This window comes from Hippopotamus amphibius, chromosome 13 (assembly GCF_030028045.1).
Source record: "Hippopotamus amphibius kiboko isolate mHipAmp2 chromosome 13, mHipAmp2.hap2, whole genome shotgun sequence".
NCBI classification, from domain to species: Eukaryota; Metazoa; Chordata; class Mammalia; order Artiodactyla; family Hippopotamidae; genus Hippopotamus; species Hippopotamus amphibius.
This window is the reverse complement of record NC_080198.1, coordinates 99,444,390-99,471,105: the sequence shown is the minus strand read 5'-3', so window position 1 is coordinate 99,471,105 and position 26,716 is coordinate 99,444,390. Positions and strand designations below refer to the sequence as shown.

General features: G+C 45.9%; 1 protein-coding gene across 4 annotated transcripts in view; it reads right to left on the bottom strand.

Moving 5' to 3' along the window:
- The window catches only part of TBC1D14 (TBC1 domain family member 14), a 96,340-nt gene that overhangs the window by 28,504 nt on the left and 41,120 nt on the right, over window positions 1-26,716 (bottom strand). For 3 of the 4 annotated variants that reach the window (XR_009048843.1, XM_057706489.1, XM_057706490.1), the window contains 3 exons: window positions 3,508-3,626; window positions 1,889-1,971; window positions 22-139 (listed from right to left, as the gene is read on the bottom strand). Coding sequence is in view for 3 of the 4 variants with exons in the window: in XM_057706489.1 (XP_057562472.1) it covers window positions 22-139; window positions 1,889-1,971; window positions 3,508-3,626 (320 nt within the window). In the remaining variant the exon portion in view is untranslated. Of the gene's footprint in view, window positions 1-21; window positions 140-1,888; window positions 1,972-3,507; window positions 3,627-9,585; window positions 9,674-26,716 lie in introns of those variants that run through there. The other variant, XM_057706491.1, reaches the window with a different exon arrangement.

The window sequence follows — 26,716 nt, the reverse complement described above, 5'->3', positions numbered from 1 at the left end:
TGTAGCGTCTAGAGAGCTTACATTGTTTCCCAGTTAGGCAAAATCTCATTATTCCAAGTGAGGACAGCATTTCCAATACTTTCTTCTAATCTGCATCTTTCTTCTAGCTGCTTTTTCCTCCTCTGGGCTTCTTTCAGCTCTAGAAATCACAATTAAAATAAGAAGGAAACATCTATTAACTGATATCCACCGATTTCAAGCTCAGTGACTTTTCTCAAAGCGTCAGCCTGCAGAAAGACCAGGAAGAAGGCAATGAAGTAGAGCTGCGAGACCTGACCTTCTAAGACTCATTTCACACCTTACAGAGTTTAGAAGTTATGTGTTATCCATCTTTTAGTAAGCTTTCTGTAACACACATACTGTATAACATATATACAGAAAAGTATACAAATAACATAAAATTATCACAAAATAGACAAACCCTTGAAACTACAGCCCGAATCAAATGACATAAAATGAACAGACATCAGAAGCCTCACTGTGCTCCCCTCACCCTTTCCAATGGAACCTGCAACCTCACTTCTCACAGCTTAAGAATAACTCTTAGTGTGTAACAGCAACTCAGAGAAATACCATGCATTTTCATTTATACATACTTTTTTTTTGTATTTTTTTGTGATAAAATACACAAAATATAAACTTTACCATTATAACCATTTTAAGCATGCATTCAGAGGTGGACAGAACTACAATCTGTCATACATAGTGAAGTAAGTCAGAAAGAGAAGGACAAATATTGTATGCTAACTCACACATACGGAATCTAAAAATGGTACTGATGAACTCAGTGACAAGAATAAGGATGCAGATACAGAGAATGGACTGGAGAACTCGAGGTATGGGAGGGGGCGGGGGGTGAAGGGGAAACTGAGATGAAGCGAGAGAGTAGCACAGACATATATATACTACCAACTGTAAAATAGTCTGTGGGAAGTTGTTGTATAACAAAGGGAGTCCAACTCGAGGATGGAAGATGCCTTAGAGGACTGGGGCAGGGAGGGTGGGGGGACTCGAGGGGGGGGAGTCAAGGAAGGGAGGGAATACGGGGATATGTGTATAAAAACAGAGGATTGAACCTGGTGTACCCCCCAAAAAAAATAAAAAATTAAAAAAATTAAAAAAAAAAAAAATAAGCATGCATTCAGTGGCATGAAAGATATCCATATTGTTATGCAACCATCACCATCATCATCTCCACAACTTTTTCATCTTCCCAAACTGGAACTCTGTCCCCATGAAACAATAATTTCCCATTCCCGTCCCACCCCAGCTCCCAGCAACTTCCATTCTACTTTCTGTGTCTGTGAATCTGACTATTCTAGATACCTCATATAAGTGAAATCATACAGTATTTGTCCTTTTGTGTCTGGCTTATTTCACTTAGAATAATGTCTTCAAGCTTCACATTGAGCGTGTGTCAGAATTTTATTCCTTTTTTAAGGCTGAATAATATTTCACTGTATGGACAGACCATATTTTATTATATATACTTTTTAAACATCTAAGAATCACAGGGTTTTTAGGTGTTACAAGGCACTTTATCAAATCCCATCACATCTTCTTGTAAATAAGGAAAACTGAGCCCACAGAGGGAAAGAGATCTGCCTCTCCAGCATCACTGGCTAAAGCTTTCTCCAGCCTAGTACTTTTATCCTACAGTCTCTTTCCTCATGTAAATTCAAAGTGTTATCATCTTGAATAGAGTAGTCAGGAATGAGCAGTTAGTAGAAACATGCATTTTCGATGAAAAATTATAAATTTCAAAATATTAAATAAAGCATTCACCGAAGTTCAGGTTCTATAGCTCCAAAACGTAAAGAGAAAATATCCAGAAAGACACAAAACCTTGTGCTTCCTTACATAACCAAACACATGGGAATTCCATTACCTCGTTTTTTGGCCTGAACCACCATTTCTTCATATTGTTGCCTGTGTTTCTGAGCTTCTTCAGCTGGCTTCGCCGGGAGATTTCTTGATAGAAAATAAATGATTTTTCACCATTTTAAATACTAAATAAGGGAAACTTGAAGCATCATTTATTAAAAAATAAAAAGCTCGAAGTCCAAAACCACATTTGTTAGATGACAAAGACACAGCTCTTTCATAAATTAAAAGTATTTTTTTACAAAAGTATTAAGCTCATTTTTAAAAACTTGAAGTCTAAAGATTAGCAGAAAGAAGAAAATAGCAATTACCTATAACTCCAATAGAGATAAACACTTAATCTTCTGGTGTTTTTTTTCACCCCAGTCTCCAAAGAAACTTTGATTTGACCACAATGCATGAATACAATAAGTGTCAAGTTACCCCTGAAATCGGGTACCCTAACAGCATGCGTTATGGACACAGACGTAGGAATATATTCCCTGGCCAGTTTTTTAAGTGTGTAAGTTTCATACCAGCTATGTGGTTCATCTCATTTACACACACACACACACACACACACACACACACAGATTGAGACAATAGTTCTAAACATCTAAATGTGGTGTACAGCTTCAAATCCTGGTTAAAAACATAAAATGCATATTCTCTTTCAGAAATGTGCTGGCCCTTCAAAACTGGGAGGGCGGCAACGTCTGGCTGTTTGTGCAACTCACAGTGTTTCTGTTGCAGAAGAAGAGGGTGCCATTTCCCACAGCTCACGGTTTAGAGAGCATTACAAGGGCTGGTCCTCACCCTGTGGCAGCTTTTACCCATAGTCTCCACCTACCTTTTGAATCCTCCATTCCAGGGTTCTCTCCCCAGCTACCCACACATTCACAATTTCCAAGGACCAAAAATTAACATCGGAAGACACCTATCTTCTTCAGACTTCATCAATTTTAAATGTCAGGGCTGGCTGAGACTTTAGGGATTCTAGCCCAATGTTTTACAATCTCTCTCTTTTTTAAAAGCTGTGGAATTTTTCTATTCAAACAGAGTGTTCTATGGAAACTAGATGCTTAAAGAGAGATAAGCTATGGCCTGGTATGATGGCGCAATCCCTTTACCTTACTAAGGTCTCCAAACACGATCTATGAGCCCGCCATCAAAACCCATCTCTTCATCCGATCAATGGAAACCAGAGGCCCAGGGGGGAAGGGACTTGCTGAGATCACCCAGCCTGTTTATTGCAGGTCCCAAAGAACCAGTAGGCTAGTCCAGGAATTGTTCTACAATACTGGGGTACCTCCAGAACACCCACTTCAGAGCATACCTCCTAGTGTTTCTCACAGTTACAAGCTGGTCTATGATTAATGACAGCTATTTAAGTATTTGCAAATGCTGAATTAAAGTACAAAATCACCCACATGGAAAATCCTGATCAAAACTTCTACGTTAAACGAAAGCTTTCCCAATTAGTCATGCTATCATATAGAATACACATTAGTGCAAGGAATGAAGAGGGGCCCCTCATTTTTAGTAGGTGACGTGCTAATTTTTCTTCGCCTTTTCTAATGAAAAAATGACTAACAAACGTACTTATCCCCCAAAACAAATCTACAGACAGTTCTTCAGACTCACGCTGGTCTGTCTTCCAGGATGAGTGCGGTGGTGGAAAGAGGCTCAAAGTCAAGATTCTTCCTCACATTCTGCTTTGGAGAGGGTGGTCTGCTAGGTCGTCCAGCCTTGTCTTCATATTCCTAGGACAAAGAAACCAGGGATAACTCCAGGCCTGGCCAATTCTGATACTACGAAGCCCTTCTCAAAGTAAGAAAGGTGTTTCGTTATGCAGTCCTCTAAGGCAATTTTGAGGATGATGCACTGAAAATATTTCTTGCTCTTTAGAAGGAAAAACTGCCAATGAAAGGGGTCCTACAGCTCTGCAGTTCAGGCCATCCCTTTATGGGGACTATGGGCTTCCCATACGGGTAGGGAAGTCACTAAGGATCTCATCATCCCAGCCGTCCCTCTAAGGGCCCACGAGCATCGACGCAGGTCTTCTATGCTTCTTCTGGGCAAGAGGTGTGTATGCTGCCTCCTGATTACTGCAGTGGCCACCGGGAAGCTCAGAGTCAGAGTGACAGCCACCCCACCCCGGCTTCATCTCCCACTCCAGTCTAAGTTTCTAATGCATTTCCTTTAATCCCACAGCATTTTATCTATTTTTGTTCACCTTTCAAATATTTTCTGAAATGAGGAAGGGGTTAAAAACCATTTGCTTGAAGATGATTAAAGCTGTTTAAAGCAGAAACATCAAAAAAGAAATTCTTTAACATTTTTGTATGAAGCCATCACTGCAAGTTGTCACATAAATAATTGTGCCATGCCCTGGAAATCTAAGAGCAGCCTCCACACTTCTTCCAGGTCACTAATTTGTCCTATGAATTGCAACCACAAAACCTCAGTCACACCTGGTGACCCACATTCCAAACCCCAACCAGCAGAGTTCAGGAGAGCCAAGTAATTTGTGCCAAAGAGTCCAGTTTCTGAAGCTGTGTGTGCATGCGTGTGCGTGCACATACCCTTAGCCCTCTGCAAAAATAAAAAAGCAGTATTTTCTTGTAACCTATTATAGACAAAGCTCTCAGGACCCTCCCTTAAGGCAAGGCACCCTAGGTGGGAAGATACGACAAACAACTGAGTAGTCAGCCTAAGATTTAAATAACCACTCCAGATACAACAGAAGCAGTATCAAGAGTAGAAAATGATGAATTGCTAAATGAATTTTATTAACACTAGTTGTCAAGTGGGGGTGTTACTGGTAAAATTATTCAACAAGCAATTATTCTCTCAGACAGAAAAGCCTATAGAGGCTTCTAAAAATTTAAAAGAAAAGATTACTTCCTCAGAACCCACAAGCCATGAGAAGGGCGTGCACCAAGAACCAGGTGGGTGGGGCAGTTTCTGTACATCTGGACCTACAAGGTTAGATGTCTTAACATTGTTTACCCTGGTGTAAAATAGTTCCATTAAAATCTAAAATGACCTCCACTTACCCAAAGCTGAGAAAATGGACTCATTCTTCACCCATTCAAACGTCTGCACACCTCCGTGTGCCGGGCACTCGGCTGCTCTTAACATGGTACTAAGCAGCCATCAGAAGCATCCCGTGTAGCACGCGATGTAAAATCTTGTATTTTATAGGAAATCTACCAAAAGCTGCGTGCTGAGAAGGTTCTGAGGCACGTTGCATATTAACAAGAATTGTTCATGAACAGCCTGTAAGGTGCTACTTGTCTGCTGATCCTGGTCTCGTGCACTATATGCCAAGGCCAAAGATGCTGAGCCCCAAAGTTAGACGCCCCAGAATGTGGATGCCCACTTCCACTTGCTTTTGTGTGCTTTACACACATAGTTTAACTTTATTTCCACAACAATCTCTATGGCAAGTGTCACTGCATTTTACAGGTAGGGCCACTGAGGTTCAGAGCGAAGTGACCTGCCCCCAAGTCCACAGCCAGCAAGGAGCTGGGCCGGCAGGACTCTCCGCTCTGCCACTGTGCGCAGTCCCAACCTCTCCTGTGGATGTACTCAACAAACAGGCGTGCGGCTCCGGAGGGAAAAGGCCGGTCCTACTTGAGTTAAGTGTAGTCTCCAGGGCCAGACAGGCCTGGGAGCAAATTCAGATCCACCGAGAACCAACTGCGGCCTCCTGCAAGGCACAGCTTACAACCCCTGTGCCTCGCTTCCACGCGTGCAGAGAGGGAAGCAGCCCCTAGCAGAGAGGACTGTCTAAGGAGCGGGGAGAGGCTCGTGAAGCGGTCAGCACAGCCCTCGGAACAGCGGAAGCGCTCCATCCATGAAGGCCAGCCCGGCCCTGGCTGCTGTCCGACACGGCCCTTTCCTTCCTCAGGCTCGAAACTGTGTAAGGCAGAGAAAATGACCCCAGCCAAACAACAATCAAGGAGCCCTGCAAAGTCTGCGAAGAGCACACACATGAAAGGAGCTGCAGCGTTAATTACATGCCTTGATTTGTGATTTTTAAAAAATCAGTCTCTTCAGTTGGAGCTCAGAGGCTCCATCACAAACGATAACACACAGCACAGCCGCAACGGGCCAAGCGCTTTCCAAGGGCTTTACACGCATGGAATTGGCTTAACTTCCCCTTCACGCTCCCCCACCCCCACCCCACCCCCGAGAGAGGAGCTGCCACAAGGTGGAGGCCGGGCTGGGGCTGGAGCAGCTGGACCAGAAGCCCAGCGCCCTGGTTCTGCAGCCACACTGCTCGCCGCAGACTGCCACTCGCTAGAATGCACGGGCCGAAGTAATTTAATCATTTATATTCAGTCTAAATAAAGCTTTCAACTATGACACAAACCTGTAATAGTGAATTAAGTGCATATGCAAGGCAAAGACTTATGTTTTAATCACACAGAGCACTGCATGATTTAAAAAAAAGAAAAAACGTAGAAGAGGCCTGGCCTGGCCTGTCCATACTTGAAAGCCCAGGGAAAGCGTTTTCAGAATTCTGAATGGCATTTCAGAACACGAATGGCTTTGGAAATTGTTAACAGAGCCTAAGTCCAAACATAGTTCTCAGACTGCTACCTAGAGGCGTCAATGGTAAGCTCATCTTCCAAACCAGACAGACCAACTTCAGGAACAAGAGGGAGGACGATCCACTCTCAGGAAAAACAACTTTCAGCTGCGAGTTATCAACACAGAGGTCAGCATGTGATGTGACAAGAGCTGGGGCTTTGGAAGCAAAAAGACTGAGTCCTAAGTCCTGGCTCTGATCTGAGGCAAATCACCTTGCCTCTCTCTCAGCTATAAAACAGTAGCAAGTGTGAAGACGCCTCTGATGATGAGATCACGTGACATCTGTTTGATGGCTGCCCATGAAGTAGGAGCCCTTTCCATGTGCCCTTCCCTGGGCAGGGTTCCAAAGTTTCTTCTCCTCTTGGGGCCCTTAGGGGGATCAAGTTTCAGTCTCCTGGTTTAAACCAAGTAACAATGCCATTCATAGCTGTGCCCATCGCAAGTCCTGCAGTCCAATCAGTATAAACCACCCATTCAAGGAACTGCTACAGATTCCAACACCCCGTGTAACCCTAAAGGGAATTTAGAACAGGGTTCTTCAAAGTTCTGGTGGCAAATCAGTTTACCTGGTCATGACTATTTTTTTTATCAAATAATACAAAAATACAGAGTGCAAAAAAAAAAAAATACAGAGTACATACAGTAAGAACAGTTTGTTTCAGTTCTATACCTAATTATAGCTATGCCTTTATGAGAGCACTGAGTCTCAACCTAAACTGTCTAACCCAGGGGTGGGGGTCAGGGACTGTGTCAAAAAAGTCTGCAATTCACTAATTTAGAATAGATCACAATCCTTGCCCCCAGTAGTTAACCTTGTATCCTGCTGAGGAGGTAAGACCAACACCAGACAGAAGGGGGGGCGAAGGGGGGGGTGTGGTCTGATAGCCCAGCAGAGGTTCAGGGACAAAGCAGTAAGCCAGAGCAGCTGAGCAGGCCTCAACGCCACACAGGGCCAGGACCTCACTTGTGAAGAGGCCGCAAGGGGCCTGGCACTTCAGGAGACCTGCGGACCCCAGGCTTGAAGGACTCACTCTAGCAGGGGCAGTGAGATGTCAGCAGAGGCTATGAAACCAGAGCAGATAATAAAAAATGCCATGAGAGGGCAAGCCACATGCTGTGGGAACCCCAAGGACAGGACACCTATGGCTGGAGAGCATCAAAGGAAACGTCTCATAAAGGTGCCACCCTAGTGGACAAAGGACAGGGGAGGTCTGGGCGAGAAGCCACAAAAGAAGGGCATCCTTGACGGCACAGGCAGCAGCCAAGAGATGATGGTGAACAGGCTTCTTGTGGGTCACCATGAACACTTCAGACGGGGAGTGACGCTGAGTCAAAGCTCTGTTCTAGATTTCAGGGTCTCAACAACAAGCTACCTACAGCTGATGGGACAAGCCGAGAGCAAGCAGGAGAGAGAGAGGAAGAGCCAGACTTGGTGTACAGCCAAAAAGTAAGCAGTGTGAGGTGTGATGAGCCCATTAGATACATCCAATGGCGAGGTCTACCTCCCGCCCATGATCTGAACGTGCTGGGGATGAGGACAGGGCGTTAGACTCCTAAATAAACTGTATAATCTGCCAGTTAAAGAAGAAAAGAAAAAAAAGTCTAGCTCGACAGACATTTGCATAAGAGGAAAAGATCAAGATTCTCGTATTCTGGTAGGATGACAGGAGGGGTGTCACTGCTACTTATAGAACTGGAAGAGTGCTGTGAAAGACAGCCAATTATGCCCAAATGACCTGGTAACAGAAGCCCCCTGGCTTCCTGGAAATCTATGTTAGCTACACGGAGAAAGGGTCATCAGCTAAAACCTGGGGTAAGTCTTGGACTCAACTGGTTACAGTAGCAAGATTAGCCTTTTAAAATAACCAGAGGGTTTCAGAGGTATGTCTGGAATAAAGCATCACAGGTCACCACGTGGCACCTATTACCATGAGTGACAACACAGTAACCACGCGGGCATAGGCTGAGGACCCTGCAGGGGACCCACTGGGAGTTGGCAGCAGGCCTGGGTCTGAACCATCACCTCCAGACCATCACCACCAGCAGTGTGACCTTGAGTATGTTCCTTCACCCCTCCAAGCCGGTTTCCTCTATTAAATGAGAATGAATTAGTGTAATGCACACAGCCATACCAGGTACCCCCAAAATGAAAGGGAGTATTACTGCACTGTATTGCTACAAAATTACTTTTCACAGTATTTCCCGCTAAGAGGGGTGCTTAATAAGGTTATGGTGGAGAGCAGATGAAAGTAAAGCGCCCAGAACACTGCAGCTGGCTTTACACTTTGCCATCTGTAACAAGCAATCCTGGGGAGAGAGGGGTTGTTGTTTCACAATCTGGGAGATGTTTTGTTTCGCCCTTTTTAGTGGGTAAGAGTGGCCTGAACAGGTCTTACAAATGCTGGGACTTTCAAAGCGACAGTCCTGGTGACCAACAAGGCTGACCTCACAGCAAGTAACAAGGACCCCTCGGAACCCTCTGACAGCGCTGCTCATACTTCAACTCTTTTATCTATTATACTCACCACACAGTCTTTTTCCCAGAAAACATCCTCTAGGGTACCGGATATGTTGGCATGTGGAACAGCAACTCTCAGGAGGCCTTTCTAACTGTCCTATTACTTACAAAACATGCAGAACACAAAGGTCCATCCGCGGACTGGTGACTGATACGTATTAAAACTGAACCGCGGGTTTTAACACGCTTGGTTCCTGTTGCCACCTGAGCAGCTTACTCGGACCGGGCGCAAACGGGGTGCAGCCTGACCTCCGAACAGAGGCTTCCCCCCAGGGTCACGGGCAGCGAACACACCCAGGCCTCTAGGAGGGCGGCCTGGCCGGGACCGGCCTCGATCTGAACCCAGGCCGCGGTCCCCTTCGCGGCGCCGAGCCATAGGACGCGCGGGCGCCCCCTCTGCGCCCATGGACACCCCGCCCCGTGCGGGGACGACACGGAGGCACAGACAAAGGAGGGCAGCGGCGAGGAGGGCGCATCGCCGCGGCCGCGCGCGCAAGCTCAGCCCGCGGGAGCAGACGCGGGGGGCCCGCGCCCACGCCCACGGGCGCGCCGCGCAGGGGCCTCCGGCGGGCGACGGGCCAGCAGGCCCCGGCCCCACTCACCATGAACGCCGCGGGGCTCAGAGGCGCGCGGCCGGCGGCTCCATGCCCGGGCGGGCAGGCGGGCAGGCTGGGCTGCGCGGCCGCACCTGGGGCGGCGGCTCCGGCGGCCGGGCGGGGGCGGCAGGACGCTCAATCGCGCGCAGATGCCGCGCCGCCCATCCGCGGCTCGGTTTCGGCGCGTCAGGCCTGGCTCGCCGGCCCCGGGGCGGGGCTGCGGGAGGACCCCGGACCCCCCCACCCCCCACCCCCGGCCCCGGGGTCCCCGCGCGGGCGGGGGGCCAGCTGCAAGGGCTGCGTCCTGCGGGAGCGCGCACCGCGCTGGACAGCGTAGCCTCGCTCCGCGGGGGCGGCGCCGGGACGCCCAGCCGCGTGCGCCGCGGCGCTGCCTCGGCGGCTTTAAAGGGACGAGACGCGCACGTTGCTGGAGGAACCGCGTAAACGGCAGCGCTGGCCGCCTCCGGGGACGCGGGTGGTCGCGGGCCTCGGATTCTCCCCGCGTCCCCTGCGCTGCAGGCGTTTCCCGCAAGGAGAGCCGCTCCACCCCCGCGCCGGGGCGCGCGGAAGCCCGCAGAGGCAGAAAGCCGACGCGGGGCCGCTTCCGGGGGCACCCAAATACCACCCTCACAAGCACGCGGACAGCGGCCCGAGGCGTGCGCTCCGGCAGGCAGCGCCGCACTGGCGGGGGAGCGCACCTCGGCGCTGGAAGCCTTGCAGATCTGCCCGAGGGCAGGGTTATTTCTGGTCGGCCCGTGGGTCCCCTGTCCGAGGGCTGAGCACGCTGGGCCTGCGACCACACAGGCTCTCCCTCCGTGGCGGAGGCTGACACGGCCCGAGCACGGCACCAGGCCGTCCCCAGCTGCCCTCTGGAGAAGGGCATGACCAGGCTGCCACCAGAGACGTCTTCACTCATAAGCAGCCCACAGTGACCAGGGATGGCAAGGATGTGGAAAATCTGGAATGTTCCCAAGTCACTGGTACTTGCAGCCATTTTTAGAAGAATCTGGCAGTTTCTTATTATATAGTTCACTATACACCTACCACAGTCCTAGGAACCTACCCAAGAGAAATAAAAAAATACATCCACAAAAAAGACCGGCATGCAAATGCTCACAGCGGCATTATTCATAATAATCCAACACCAAAAAAACCCCAAAAGCCCATTACGTGAGGAATGGATAAATAGCACGGACACAGCAATGAAAAGGGACACTGAGACACACAGCCGCGTGGACACCGCACGGGTGAGCCTCAGGGACGCTGCTGAGTGAGAGCTGCCAAACAGAAGATAATGTGCACGATTCCACTTACAGGAAATTTCTCTAAAAAGCAAACCTGTCGAGAGGAAAGCAAATGAATGTTTGCCTGGAGCTGCAGGCAGAAGAGGAGACCCACTGCAAACAGGCATGAGGGAACGAAAATATTCTAAAACTGGAATGCAGTGATAGTTGCATAACTGCGTAAGTTTATTAAAAATCATGAACATGTACAATGAGTGAATTTTATGGTATAATTATACCGCAATAAAGCCTTTTTTTTTTTAAGTAATAGGATAAAGAGAGGCTGATTGTAGCTGGAAGGATTAGGGAAAGCCTTGTTTAAAAAAATTATTCAAAATTTAGAAATAAGACAAAAGCATGGGGGAGCGGTGTCTTTTCAATTTACACCTAGGCGTTTTGAACATGCCTGCCTGAAGTTTGTTTAACTCTCTAGGAGAATGTGCCTGTGCTACTTACTATTCAGTTAGAGCCCAGAAACTGTGAAGTGACATATTAACTTGTGGATTTATGTCCAACAGAAAAGATAATCCAAAGATGATGTTTTCTTATGTCTATAAATACCTAGTTCCTCAAATACCTTTGGAATCAATTTTACCATCTTACTGGTTCATTTAACTGATTCATTTAATGCATCTCCTTAATGTGTTAAATGAATCTTTAACCCATGATCATTCAAAAAAAAAAAAGGTAAATATCATGAAAGAATGGTAGAATAACTGTGTTCTGTGACAAGAACAGTGACGAATAACCAAGGGCAACACACAAACCTGACTGCATGCTGCGTCACGAAGAACAGCTGGGTGCAGCGAGAAAGCAGAGCATGACCTGGTCATGAACATGGTCTGCACATGTCATGACCAGATGCTAGCTATATGGAAATTACTGATAATTTGCTTAAGCCTGATAACACCTTCATGGTCGTATAGAGCACTGAATGTTGATGCATTTACAGGTAAGATGTCATGATATCTGCAACTTACTTTCAAATGATTCCATTTTTTAAAACTAGAAAGAGGCACAATAAAATGAACATGGCAAAATGTCAACAACTGGTCAGTCTACGCGGAGCATATGTGGCTGTTCATCATTCAGTTACTCTGTGAACCCTTCTCCAGGGTTGAAGTTCTTCTTCACAAGGGGAATAAACCAGTAAGAAGGCTGATGACGAATCCTTCAGATCTCAACTTAAATACCCATCCTCACAGAAACACTCCTGCCCTACCATGTAAACTACAGCAAGGCGCTGTTCCTCTCTCTCCTAGCATCAGATTCTGTTTTCTCGTAGCACTTAATCACAGCTTGTAATTACATGACTCTCTAATTAATGTTTATTTCCCTCAAGAGACTACGAAACCTCTGAGGGTGGGGACTTGCTGTAGCCTCTTCACCACTGAAGGCTAACGAAGTTCACAGCACAGAGGAGACCCTCAGCACCACTGTCCCATCCTTCATTTCATCCCTGTAACAAGCACTAATGGTGCTTGGCCCTAGGAATAAAGATGAACAAGGTCCCTGCCCTTGAGTCCCTCACAGACCAGCAAACAGACAACTACCACACTATACAGTGCTCAGTCCTGTAACTGAGAGAAATCTGGGGGTCCAAGAGCCCCAGGAGGCAGCTGACCCAGCCTGAGGAGTTACTTGTGACTTTCCGGAAATAATTCTTGCAATGGGAAGAAAGCTAGCGTCCTTCTCACAGAGAAGCGTGGGTTCTCAGCCCCTCCATGCCTCCTACCAACACCTGGTACTTTAGAGGTCAGCCAAGGGGGTCCACAGACTCACTAAATTTAAATATGAGAGAGATGCATCAAGCATGTGTTAAGTACACATTAACACACGCCTGCCTGCTTATCTCCCCTGTCAGGCTGTAACCTGCAAGGTACTTTCACAGTGGTTTCCATCACGTATTTTAGAATTGGGTACCATTTATAAAGTTTTAACTATATATTGTACCATGTGATGACAGGTTGACTTTTACTAAATTTTGAAACTTAAAGCAAAAATAAAAAAGGGCTTCCCTGGCGGCACAGTGGTTAAGAATCCACCTGCCAATGCAGGGGGCACAGGTTCGAGCCCTGGTCTGGGAAGATCCCACGTGCCACAGAGCTACTAAAGCCCCGTGCGCCACAGCTACTGAGCCTGCGCTCTAGAGCCCACGAGCCACAACTACTGAGCCCATGTGCCACAACTACTGAAGCCTGCACGCCTAGAGCCTGTGCTCCGCCGGAGAAGCCACCGCACTGAGAAGCCCACGCACCGCAACAAAGAGTAGCCCCCGCTCCCCTCAACTAGAGAAAGCCCACGCGCAGCAACAAAGACCCAACACAGCCAAAAATAAAATAAATAAATTTTAAAAAGAAAACTAATGGTATAGATATTAAAAAAAAAATAAGACGTTAACAGAGCCTTTTCTCTATCTCAATCTGGCATTAGATTTGACTTCTATCTTAATCCACCTGTAAAGAACTGTTCCTCCTGAAGGTTTTGAGTTCACTGCTGGGCTTCCTGTATCTCCACCGGCACCCTGGATTTATTTGCTTATTTGGTTAACCTACAACAATTGTTGTCTCTATCCTGTGAGGTCAAGAAGGTAAGACTGGGTGATCTGTTTGATGTAGCATCCTAACAGCAGGCTGACAAACCCAGCCTTGTTACAGACCACGGACCGGTTTCAGGGGATCAGACAGTCACTGAAGGAATGACTTTAGTGCCCAATCTAGGAGAATGATTAAGCAAACCATGATACAGCTACACAAAGGCCACTGCTTAGTGAGTAAAGCTGAGACCATGGAAGAACACTTAATGATATGGGGAAGTGCCTAGGTTGGCACAGAGATGAGAGGAAAGCCCACGAAGTGGTATGTTTTGAAATTCTGACATTCATTCATCCATTTGACAAATATGTATTGACCATCCATTACAGCAAGGTACTGTTCTAGGCCTGGAGGTACAGTGACTGAGAACCAGACAAGGTCTGGTCCTAGATTTCACGCATTCATATTCTGGGAGGGGGTGAGAGGCAGGCAATAAAAAAGCAAACAGGTTGGGGTGGGGTGAATTGGGAGATTGGGACTGCCATATATATGTTACTAATAAGAAACAAAATATCAAATTGTACAATTTAAATATATGCAGTTTACTGTATGTCAATTATATCTCAATAAAAGTCCTTAAACAAACAAACAAACAAAAAAGGAGCAAACAAACGGCAAGAATTTAAGATGGAGCAAAGTGCTGTGCAGAAAATACCCGAAAGTCCTGTGACAGAGTGACAGCCAGTGGGGCGATGGTGGGTAGTCCTTCAGGTGGGGTGGTCAGGGAAAACGGCTTAGAAGACACCACTTAGGAGGGAGCATCTGAGCTAAGACCCAAAGAGTCTCATTCAACCCTAACAATCCCACAAGGTAAGTACTGTGTCAGGCTGAGTGACAGCCCCCAAATATGCCCATGTCTTAATCCCTGGCACCTGTGACTGTTACCTTACACGGCACAAGGGACTTTGCAAATGGGATTAACGTTATGGACCTTGAGATGGGGAGATTTTTTTTTTTTTTGGCTGTGTTGGGTTTTCGTTGCTGCATGCAGGCTTTCTCTAGTGGCGAGCAGGGGCTACTCTTCATTGCCGTGTGAGGGCTTCTCCGTGCAGTGGCTTTTCTTGTGGAGCATGGGCTCTAGGCGTGCGGACTTCAGTAGCTGTGGTACACAGGCTCATTAGTTGTGGCTCATGGGCTCTAGAGCACAGGCTCAGTAGTTGTGGCACATGGCTTTAGTAGCTCCTCAGCATGTGGGATCTTCCCAGACCAGGGCTCAAACCCATGTCCCCTCATTGGCAGGCGGATTCTTAACCACTGTGCCACCAGGGAAGTATCAAGATGGGGAGATTATCCTTGATCATCTGGGTGGGCCGAAAATAACCACAAGTGTCCTCAAAAGATGGAAGCAGAGAGAGATGTGACTATAGAAGGGGAAGGCAATGTGTTGATGGAAACGGAAACTGGAGTGATGCAGCCACAAGCCAAGGAATGCCAGCAGCTTATAGAATCTGGAAAAGAAAGAACAGATTCTCCCCTGGAGCCTCTAAAAAGACCAGCCCTGCCAACACTTTGATTTTAATCCAGAAGACTCTTTTCAGACTTCTGACCCCCGAACTTTAAGAGAATAAATCTGAATTGTTTTAGGCCAACAAGTTTGTGGTAATTTACTACAGGAGCAACAGGAAACGAATATAGGTGCTATCAGTGTCACCTCCCCTACCCACCTCTCTTCCCCAGATACAGCAGCTAAAGGCTCTGAGTAACTTCCCCGCTTAAGTCACTGCTGGTCAGATGCAAGGTGGGATTTAAACCCAGGCAGTCTGACTCCAGAGCCTCTTCCTGTCAGCTCCCCTGATGCACTGCCTCTGAACTAGGATCTCAGTCTCCCAAAATCACAGTGTTCCCTTTGGGCCCTAAGGCCACATTAACTCCCAGACACAGGCATAAGATCACAGAACAAACACAGCACTTGCCTACTAATCAGGGATACCACGGAGTTTCCAGCGCCAGTGAGCACTCCACCCAAAGTGCTTCCACACGCTGACAAGACGTTAAGTAATATTCTGAGTTCAACTCAGACAAGTAACTTAAAGGAGAGTTTAGAGGAAACTTAAAGGAAAGTAAGGTTAATAGCCTTACTCGTCTCATATCTGAGATTTCTCCAAGTCTACGTGGGCACTTTCTAATTACACCTCCTGGAGATGGCCAGCTGTGCTCTGGGCCCTGCACCACACACCACCACCCAAGACAAGCCAGCTGGGTCTGTGCCTGTCGACCCCTGGAAAAGGCCCAGGAAGCATCTCCCCTGCTGATCCAACAGTGTTTAGAGATTATAAAATACTTTAAAATCTCAACCTTCCATCGGGAATTAGATCAATGTGAAAAAAGCAGTTTTTTGTGGCTGTCAGTATTTTCATATCAACACATTAAACTGCTCAGGGAAAAGCAAAAGCATCTGAAAGCTCTCAAGAGCCACCTCCCCAGGCATTCCTAGAAAGCTGCCTAGATTCGGCTACTTCCATGAAATGCACTTTTCTGGTTCAGGTTATTCAAAAGGCCACCCAGCTGCAGACGCTATCGCCCAAGCCCACAGTCAGTCAGAAACTGGATTCAGAACACGGGTGGTCCCCTCTGAACAATCCCAGCCATGGAATCTTCAAGGTCAGCATTGGGCAAGTCTCCTCAGAACCGATCGTGTACGCACTGGAGAGAAGCTGCATAATTCCATCACAAACGTATGTACATCGGTGAAACGTACACAAACATAATGTGGCTCAGAGAATGGCCTGGGAGGGTGGGCACTAAACCGTCAGAGACTCCAACCAGGAAGGGGCTGTGGAGTCTCGAGTGAAGAAGGCTTTTCCGTTTGATTCTGCCTATCTCTGTCATTTGGGTATTTAATGGGTATTTGTTCATGAACTATTTTTATAATTTGCAAAAAATCATTTTTTAGCCATTTCAGATGGAATCCAGGACTGATTTTGCCAACTGCAATTTCCAAAACACATTGAACACACCTTAGCAGCAACAAAGTTTTTGTTTTAAAATTTTATCCACCCACAGGAGTAAAGGTGTAGCCATGAGGTAAGACCAGAGCAAGGCAAACCACTGACCTTTACTGAGCAACCACTGCTCCAGGAACACCTACACTCTATCCTACTGAACCTTCATGAGCACAGGCAAGATGGGCATTATCTTTGCAGAGAAGGAGACCAAAAGTCAGAGAGGCAAAGTCAAGTCGGTGGCCTAAAGTCACACAACTGACTGAGTGACAGAATCAGGACACACACAAGGGGCCCTATGATCCCAAAGTCAGAGTCCTTCCCTGGCCCCCTGCCTTCCCAAGCCTGAGACCCCTCTGACGCCAGCACTGTTAGTGGTCACCGAAAAGATTTGTCCATTTCCTACTCTCTGAACTCCTGTCTCTTCCTGGGAGCCACGGCGGTAAGACTGAAAGCGTGCTCTGAATGCTGCCCTCTCGGACTGACGGAGAAGTGTCCACATTAGGAAAAATAAGCAAATCTTAAGAAGCACTACGCACTAGAATTTCAGTTTATGTCATTAAAGGCATCTGAGGTAAGAGCGTTATACTTCTCAGATAAACTAACTCTTGCCACGACAACAGCAGGAGACAACCTATTCAGAGAATAAAAACAAAGTTCAAATTAAATGACCACACTGCCATTTCCCTTTCTTCTCTCTTCCCCTTTTCTTTCTCTTCCAGAAAGGCATCATGTAGAAATTTGATGTAATTAACATGCTACCTCTCTAAAATCTAAAATTAATAGGAATTAGACATTTTTTTTCTTCTTTTTAGGACTTTTGAGATATAACTGACATACAATAAATGGCATATATTTAAAGTGTGCAATTTGATGTTTTTTTCTTGGTTTTTTTTTCTTATTAGTAATGTACATATGGCAATCCCAATCTCCCAATTCATCCCACCCCAACCCCCCACCCCACCCTGCTTTCCCCCCTTGGTGTCCATGTTTGTTCTCTACATCTGTGTCCCTATTTCTGCCTTGCAAACCAGTTGATCTGTACCATTTTTCTAGATTCCACATATATGCATTAATATATAATAATTGTTTTTCTCTGACTTACTTCACTCTGTATGAGTCTCTACATCCATCTATGTCTCTACAAATTTATGAAATAACTTCCTGATAGACTCACTCTCAACCGAAAGGTCCTGACCCTGCCCAAGCATGTCATCTGCCACCCTGACAAGCCAAGACTTCCAGGACAGGCTCAGCTGTCTACTCTGGATCACCAGCTGCTGCTCTACCACTAGGAAGCTCAGTGTCAAATCTGTAGTGTGCCTCTGGAGTTACATGGGAATTTGAGAGCTGTATTTTGGGGAATCCATTAGGCTTGGGTTTCATCTTGTGGTCCTTTGCCCAAATTCCTCAACATTTTTTCCTCTATCTGCATACACCTTTTTTCTGCACACCTTTTAAAAACTTTTTTTAGAGTAGACATGCACACAAAACAAAATTCAAAAGGTACCAAAGAGTAAACAGTGAAAGCAAGTCTCCCTCCTCCCCCAGTTCGTTCGCCTCTCCAAAGCAATGCTATTATCATCAGTTTCACAAGTGGCCTTCCTGATACAGTACCTGCACTTACAAGCATATGCAAGTATCTTATGTATACACAGCACATGAATACAGGGGGTTATTCAGCTTGCCTTTTTAAGGTGTGCACTGTACTGCACTTCGGGATTTAACCAGTTCCCTACTGCCAGGCATTTAGATGGCTTCCGATCTTTTCTTTTTTTTTTTTTAATTAATTTTATTTATGGCTGCACTGAGTCTTTGTTACTGCACGTGGGCTTTCTCTAGGTGCAGAGAGCAGGGGCTACTCTTCACTGAGGTGCGCAGGCTTCTCAGTGCAGTGGCTTCTCTTGTTGCAGAGCACTGGCTTTAGGCGTGCAGAATCAGTAGTTGTGGCTCTCGGGCTCTAGAGCACAGGCTCAGTAGTTGTGGCGCACCAGCTTATTAGTTGCTCTGTGGCACGTGGGATCTCCCTGCACCAGGGCTCAAACCCGTGTCCCCTGTGTTGGCAGGCGGATTCTTAACCACTGCACCACCAGAGAAGTCCCACTTCCAATCTCTTCTAATCAATCTTTTTTGTAATCTTCCAATCTTTTGCAATCAGTACCCTTATAAAACCATCATTTTGTCTACATACTAATTCATCCATAAGATAAATTATTAGAAGTGGAAATGCTGGGTCAAAAGTACCCTAACTGCTTGACTGGTTAAGTCATTCGTTCACGTTAGTTTTATTTTTTTAATTTATATGTTAATTTAACATATAGTTAGCTTTCTGGTGTGTAAGTTCTATGACTATTAACACATGTTGTCGTGCAGCCGCCACCACCACAATCAAGCTGCAGGATAGTTCCCTCCTCCCCCAACCGCATCTACGCTCTCCCTTAGTGCCCACTCTTGGAACCACAGCTTTCTCTTTTCAAGCACATCATATAAAGAAATCATACAGCACGTATGTAACTTCTGAGGATTAACCTGGATTCCTACAGTTAGATAACACAGTGAGGATCTGCCCCAGATTGTTGATATAGTGAATTACACTGATTTTCAAATACTAAACCAGCTTCGCATTCCTCGATAAATGCCACATTGAAACGTATTGCTGAATTCAATTTGCTAATAATATGTTGAGGACTTTGTGTGTCTTCTTCATAAGGAAGACTGGTCTCCAGTTTGCTTTTTTTTGTACTGTCCTTGTCTGGTTTCATTATCAGGGTAATACTGGCCTCATAAAATGAGTCACTCCTTCCTCTTCTAAAATTGCTATTATTTTTCATCAAATATTTGGGAGAACTCATCAATGAAACCCCCTCTGGGCTTGGAGATTTCTTTTCCGGGAGATTTTAAACTACGATTTCCATTTCATTAATAATTACAGGACAACTTGGCTCTTAATGTCACTTGAATCATGTTTGAGTTCCATCATCTGTGTCATACCCTGTTTTTTTTTTTTTTAAGGTGAACATGGATTATGTTCTTGGACTTAAAGGATTTTTGTGAACTGAAGTGACTAGGTCAGCTAAATTTTGATACACTGTATTTTTGTTCAGTTCAAAGTATTTTCTCATTTTCCTTGTGACTGCCTTATTGTCCCAAAACTTATTTAGAAGCATGTTACTTGTATAATTTCCAAGTTTGAAGAGATGTTCTTGTTATCTTTCTGTCACTGTTTTAGTGTAATTTCGCTGCGGTTAGAGAACGTATTTTGTGTAAATTTAATCCTTTCTGTTTTAGTTTCTTTTATAACGCAGGCTACGGTCTACGACCATCCGTGTGTGCTTGAAAAGAATGTGTGTTGTGCTCCTGCTGGAGGGTGGAGTGTTCTCTAAATGTCCATTTAGCCGGGCTCACTGACAGCAGGTTCTTCTATGTCCTGGCTAATTCTGTCAATAGTTCTATCAATTACAAAGAGGGGTGCTGACACTTCACGTGTAACTGTGGACTTGTCTACTGGTTTCAGGTCTGTTGGGCTTTGTACCATGTATTTGCAGCTCTTTTATTAGGTACACACTCATTTAATAGCATTATGTCTTCATTGGTAACATCCCACCTTATCCCTGGTAATTTTCTTTGCTGTGAAGTCTACTTTTTCTGATATTAATGTATCTACTCCATCTTCATTCTGACTAATGTTTTCATGGTAGGGTTATCTTTTTCCATTCTTTCAACTACCTGCTTTATATTTGAAGTGAATTTCTTTTGGACAGCATATAGTTGGGTCATTACTTTTTAACCCATTCTGACAATCTGTCAGGACTGAGCATTCAGACACACAATTGGTATGTTCACAACATCGACATTAAGGTAAATTACTGGTATGTTTCAATTTGGGCCTCTACCATCTTTTTTGTTTTCTATTTTTCCTTCCTCTATTCCCTCTTTCCTATCTTGATTTCAGTTCTTGGAACTTTTTTACAATTCCATTTTAATATACTGTGTTTTTCACTTTCTCTTTGTGTAGTTTAGTGGCTGAGCTGAGATTTACAATATATATTTTGTGCAACCTAATCAGAATTGATATTTTAGCACTTCAAGTGGAATGTAGCCATCATGTGCCCTCCCCCTTCATGTTTTATTTGCAATATATATTACATCTGCAAACCCCACACAATGTTATACTTTTTGCTTTCAACCAAACATATTTTAAAGAGCTCATTAAGAGAACAATGGTCAGGGCTTCCCTGGTGGCACAGTGATTAAGAATCCACCTGCCAAGGGGAAGCTGGGACGAAGTGAGAGAGTAGCATTGACATTTATACACCACCAAATGTAAAACAGATGGCGAGTGGAAGCTGCTGCATAGCACAGGGAGATCACCTCGATGATGGGTGATGACTTAGAGGGCTGGGATAGGGAGAGCGGGAGGGAGTCACAGGAGGGAGGGATATGGGCATATATGTGTAAATACAGCTGATTCACTTTGGTGTACAGCAGAAACTGGCACAACAGTGTAAAGCAATTATATTCCAACAAACAGCTTAAAAAAAAAGAAAAGAATCTGCCTGGCAATGTAGGGGACACGGATTCGAGCCCTGGCCCGGGAAGATCCCACGTGCCCGTGGAGCAACTAAGCCCGTGCATCACAACTACTGAGCCCGTGCACCTAGAGCCCGTGCTCCGCAACAAGAGAAGCCACCTCAGTGAAGCATAGCCCCCGCATGCTGCAACTAGAGAAAGCCCGCACACAGCCATGAAGACCCAACACAGCCAAAAATAAACTAAATAAATTTTTTTTTTTAAAGAGAGAACAATGGTCTACTGTATTTGTCTGCACATTCACCACTGTGGTTCCTCTTCCTTCCTAATGTTTCAAGTTTCCTTCTAATATAATGTCCCCACTGTCTGAAAAACTTCCTTTAGTAATTTTTTTCGATCTGCTGGCAATAAATTCTCTCAGTTTTCCTTTATCTGAAGAGATCTTTATTTTGCTTTCATTCCTGAAGGGCATGTTTGCTGGATATAGAATTTGGGGCTGACAGTACTTTTCTTTCAGCACTTTAAAAAAGCTGTTTCGCTTCCTGCTGGCCCCCACGGTTTCTGATGGGAAAATCACAGTCATCCAAATTGCCATTCCCCAATCACTGATGCACTTTCTCTGGCTGCTTCTGAGATTTTTTTTTCTCTGTATTTTTAGCAATTTGGTTATGATGTGTCTGGGCATCGACTTCTTTGGCTTTATCTTGTTTGTTCATTGAGCCCCCTTGCCCACAGAATCTGTAGGTTTATGTCTTTTGCAAGATTCGGGACACAGTCAACCATTACTTATACTACCCTGTCTCAAGCTGGAAACATCAGAGGAGGGAAAGGATGGCAAACTCAATCAATTCAGCGGGACCTGGAATTCCAGTCTTCTTCCCCAATCCACCTGCTACCAGTGCCTTTTCAGAATCTCAAATTGCTGCTCCAACTTGAACACTATGTTCAAGTTTTATTCTTCTTAATATTTATTTACTTAGGCTTCACCGGGTCTTAGTTGCAGCACGCGGGATCTTCACTGAGGCACACAGGATTCTTAGTTGTGGCATGTGGACTCTGAGTTGCAGCATGCATGTGGGATCTAGTTCCCTGATCAGGGGTGGAAGCTGGGCCCCCTGAATTGGAAGCGCAGAGTCTTCCCCACTGCACCACCAGGGAAGTCCCTGTTCAAGTTTTATAGCTGCATTTATTGGGAGACACAGGGTATGCTTGGTCCTTCTTACCCATAACTGAGACCTGATCTTTTTTGTAAACTGGTTCAAACCCACTTTCCAAAGGCATAAGGGAAGATAAAAATGAAGAAAGTTCTTGTCTTTAAATGAAATGAAACTGTTCTGGAATGCACCTACCGGCCAGCCACCGGGGACTTGCACTGACTACCAAGCTTACTCTTCCTGCGGTTTATGGTGATTTGTTATTTTCTGAGAAGCCAGAGGTTCTCAGAAAGTGATATTCATAACACTTTAAGTTGTCCTGGATTTGCCTTCTTCTGGGATTCTCTCTTCAACCTCTGAAAGCTAACTTGAAATTCTAGAAGGCCACTGAAGACATTCCAGGTCATACAAACCAAACACATGTACTCATGTGTGCTCCCACGACAGTGTTTTATCCAGGACACCGAACCCGCGAGCCTGTCTTCCCTACAGCTGCCCCTGCCACAGCCAGCGGCTGCCTCAGAGCCCAACCAGGACTCAAACCTTCTGCTCAGCCTCATTTCCTAGCAATAGTGCCAATTCCTCACGATTGTGTAAACAGTGTGTTAGGCCTAAAAGATTCAAAAACTCTGTTCTAAAGCATCCCCAAATGTTTACAGTCCTGAGCCCCTATACATGTACTCAAATTACCAAAACTCACTTTTACTTCTCAAACGGTCTTTTCTTTTAAAAAAAAAATAAAAATAAAGTACATGGAAAAATTACCAAAAGGAAAAATACCAAAATGCAAACAGTGATTATTTGCATGCAATAAGACTCCAAGTGTTTTTTTTAATTTGTTAATATCTTATACAACTTCTATATATTAATGTAACCTAGAAGTAAGTATTACAAACTTATCTAAAGGAATCCTTTCTCATTTCCCAATAACTTGAGCAACTGGGGGACCACTAAGCCATGACCACCTCCTGCCAGGCTAGAGCAGGAACCCCTCTCTAAGAAGATTTCATCCGCACAGCCTCGCTAGAGCAGAGGCTCAAAACTTCCCAGCAAGTCACTGCTTCTCAAACCCGACTGCACATCGGATGCACTCACAGAGCCTAAACAAATAAAACACCTGTCAGACTGGAAGCGGGGTATGAGAAAGACAAGTCAAGAGCAATTCTAAAGTTTCAGACCTGAGAGAGAAGGCTAAGGCTGTCATTTACCCAAATGGGGAAAGCTGCAAAGGGAACAGGTCTGACAGAGTGCAAAAAGAAAATCAGAGTTTAGCTCAGCACCTGTTAACCAGGAAGCGCCTATCAGATGTCCAGGTGGAGCTGTCCAGTAGGCAGCTGCATGCCGACCTCTGGAGATCGGGGTGAGAGCCTGGCTGGTGGTCAGCACAGGCATGACATCTACAGCCTGAGTCCAGCAGAGACCTCCCAGAGGTGCCCACAGACTGAGAAGCGCCGAGAGGCACCCTAATGTTCAGAGGGCTGGAAAGCTGGGGGCACCCAGCAAAGGAAACTGAAGAGCAGGAAGAGTGTGGTGACCCGAAGCCAAGGTAAGAAAGCCTCCCAAGGAGCAGAGAAGTGGACAAGGGCTGAGAAATAACCACTGGACCTGGCAACTGGAGGTCACCTGAAAAACAACCTCAGAGAAATGTGCTCAGTGGTACAGAAACTTCAGGATGGCTGCACTCTACTTTTCCTTCTCAACATTTATCACAGCTACAATTATCTGCAGAGTTATTTGTTCCAATCTTTGTTCCCTGACCCCTGGTAAGTTCCAATGAAGGCAGGGGCCAAATAAGTCTCTGCCCTTCACGATAATACCAGGATGGATCCACACAGTGGCTCGAAGTTGTGGAACACGTGAAAGGACCGTGGAATTCAAGAAAGAAGGTTCCTCTTCATTCGCAAAGCAAAGGACTGTACTCCTGAGATGGCGACCATCTGCGCCAATCTGGCCAGAGCCCTGGTCCATACAAACCCAACGACAGGAAACCTGAAGGCAGCTATCTTTAAATATGCTCTCCCCAGCTTTATTCTCAAGAGCTTCTGCAGTTCACCAGCAATTGCCAGAAGCGTCTATGGTATACTTTGGGTCCTTTATTGAACCTGCTGTGGGCAAAGATGGCTATCTCCCTCCTAATAGCCAGCACTCCCTTTAAGGGGTTCTTGAATTTTAGAGTGCATGAGCACTGCCTGGAGCATTTGTTAAGACACAACTTGTTGCGCCCCAGCCCCAGAGTTTGTTTCAGTGTGTCTGGGGTGAGAGGCCTGAGAACTTGCACTTCTAACAGATGCCCAGGTGATGACCATGTCAGCCTGGGGACCACAACTTGAGAGCCACTGGTTTAGTGTGAGTCCCACAGTTATTCTTGCTCATTTTTGTTTCTCCTAGAAAGAAAATCTCTCTGAAATCATAACATAAGCTAATAGAAAATTACTTGCATTTCAAAATTTTTATGAAATTTGAAAAGATAACTGAAAGTATCAATAACATTTCATATTTCCTTAAAAATGGCAGCCAAAAAAGAAGGCCCAAATCAAGAGAAAGGTGACCCACTTAGAGTGAAGTCAGCTGTGCCCCAGAGTACCCTGGGCAAACCACATACAGCACCCGGTCCACTTAATGGGCCTATTCAGTAACAAAAAGTCATGACAGCTACACCCTGAGTACTAATTCTGGGCCACACACTGTGCTAAACTTTAGGCAAAAATACTTCACGTACATTATCTGTTATTTCATAACAATTCCGTGAGAAGGAATCATACAGCCCATTCTGCAGATGAGAAGTCACTGGCCCAAGGTCATGCAGACAGGAAGAGGGGACGCCAGAAATCAAACCCTGCGTACCTGTCCCCTGGGCTCACCATGGGCTCCTTGAGGCACGTCCACCCAACCGCTTTTGTGTTTCCAATGCCCAGTACAAGACCTGGCCCCAACCTGGTGCAGGGTTTGGTGAACGAAGCAAACAAAGGGATCTACAGAGGGCACAGCCTCACCCTCTCAACAATGCAGTCCATTTCCTGCTCACAGGAAACAATGATAACAGCAAACACTTTCTAGCACTTGTGACATTCAGCACTGCTCGGAGCCCATGATGTATACTTACCCATTTAATCCTCACCACCTTGGAGGAAGGTACTATTATTCTCCTAATTTTAAAGAGCAGGAAGATGAGGCTCAGAAGGGGTAAGTAACTTGCCCAAAGTCACACAGCCAAACTGTAGCAGAGCTGGAATCCAAACCCAATAAGTCTGACTCCAAAGTCCACATTTTTAAATCACTACATGAAGCTACTCCTCTCAAGTATAAAAAATTTGCAAAGAGAAAGGGAAAAGGAATTGGAGTTTACTAAATACCTTAATTACGCTTTAGCTCTAACTAGAGTTACTGTCACCATTTGGGATCACAAGTCTGGACACTCAGGCCCCAGCAATGGGCTCCCTAAAGTGGGAAGGGGCAGCTGCATGAGCCGACACCTGTGACAGGGGCCAACTCGCACCTGGTGCCCAGGAGCCTCCTCACAGGTGCTGGTCCCTGGCTCTGGGTCCCTCTCGGGCCTTGCCAGCTTGGGGGAGGGGGGAACAGGGTGAGAGATGAGAGGGCCAGAGACACAAAGCACGAGCACACAGGACAGAGGCAGGACTGTATGACGCATGCAGCTACAATTACATCCTTCATTATTGATGGTTAGGGCCAGATGGTCTTCTTATTTGCAGTATCGTGTTACGACATCATTAGTTGACCTAGTCACTTCAGTTCACAAAAATCCTTTAAGTCCAAGAACATAATCCACGTTCACCTTAAAAAAACGGGGCACGACAAAGATAACAAAGAAATGCAAACACAATGCCCAGCGAAGAGCCATGGGAAAATCTATTTAGCATAATGGTTACTTTTTTGAAAAGTGTAGATTTCTTTAAAAACTTTATAACAGCTTAGCTACTGAGTTTCCTAAGAAATGTATAGCTGAGCTCTGCATAGGAACACATCATATTTTAATTGTATGCTATTTTAAGAAGCCTACACAGTAAGTGATTCAAATTTAAGCGTAACAATCTACAAAAACGAATTCCAACACTGATTTGTGAGTCTCCTAGATCCGCACAACTTCTATAAGGAACATCAGACAACACTCAAAACATCTTTAATTTGACGAAGCATAAAAAGTGAAATACTGTGCGTGCAAAGCCAGCTTGTTGTGCGAGCCAGAGCCCCAGCACGTGCTCACACACGGCACCTCTGGACCTAACGTGTTCACACTCAGGGGCCGCAGGACTCTGCAACCCCACGTCCACCACAGCACCGATCCAGACCCCGCTTTCTCTCCCCTGGACTAGTCCAAGAGCCACACTCTTGCCAGGGGTACCTCATCACTCCCTACATAAGGAAAACCCTTCGGGGGCTCCCCAGAGCCTCCAGGTTAGAGACAGGCCCCGAGCGCATTACATGGCATCCCACGAGGCCCACGGACAGCCCCTCTCACTGCTCCCTGGGCTCGCGCTGCACACGGCCCCTGAGCACGAGCCGCCCAGCACCTGCCTGTACTTCCTGCAGAGGCAGCGCAGCCGTGAGGCCCTGGCGCCCGGATGCCTGGGGCTGAATTCCAGCTCTGCCGCCCACTAGCTGCACAAGTCACT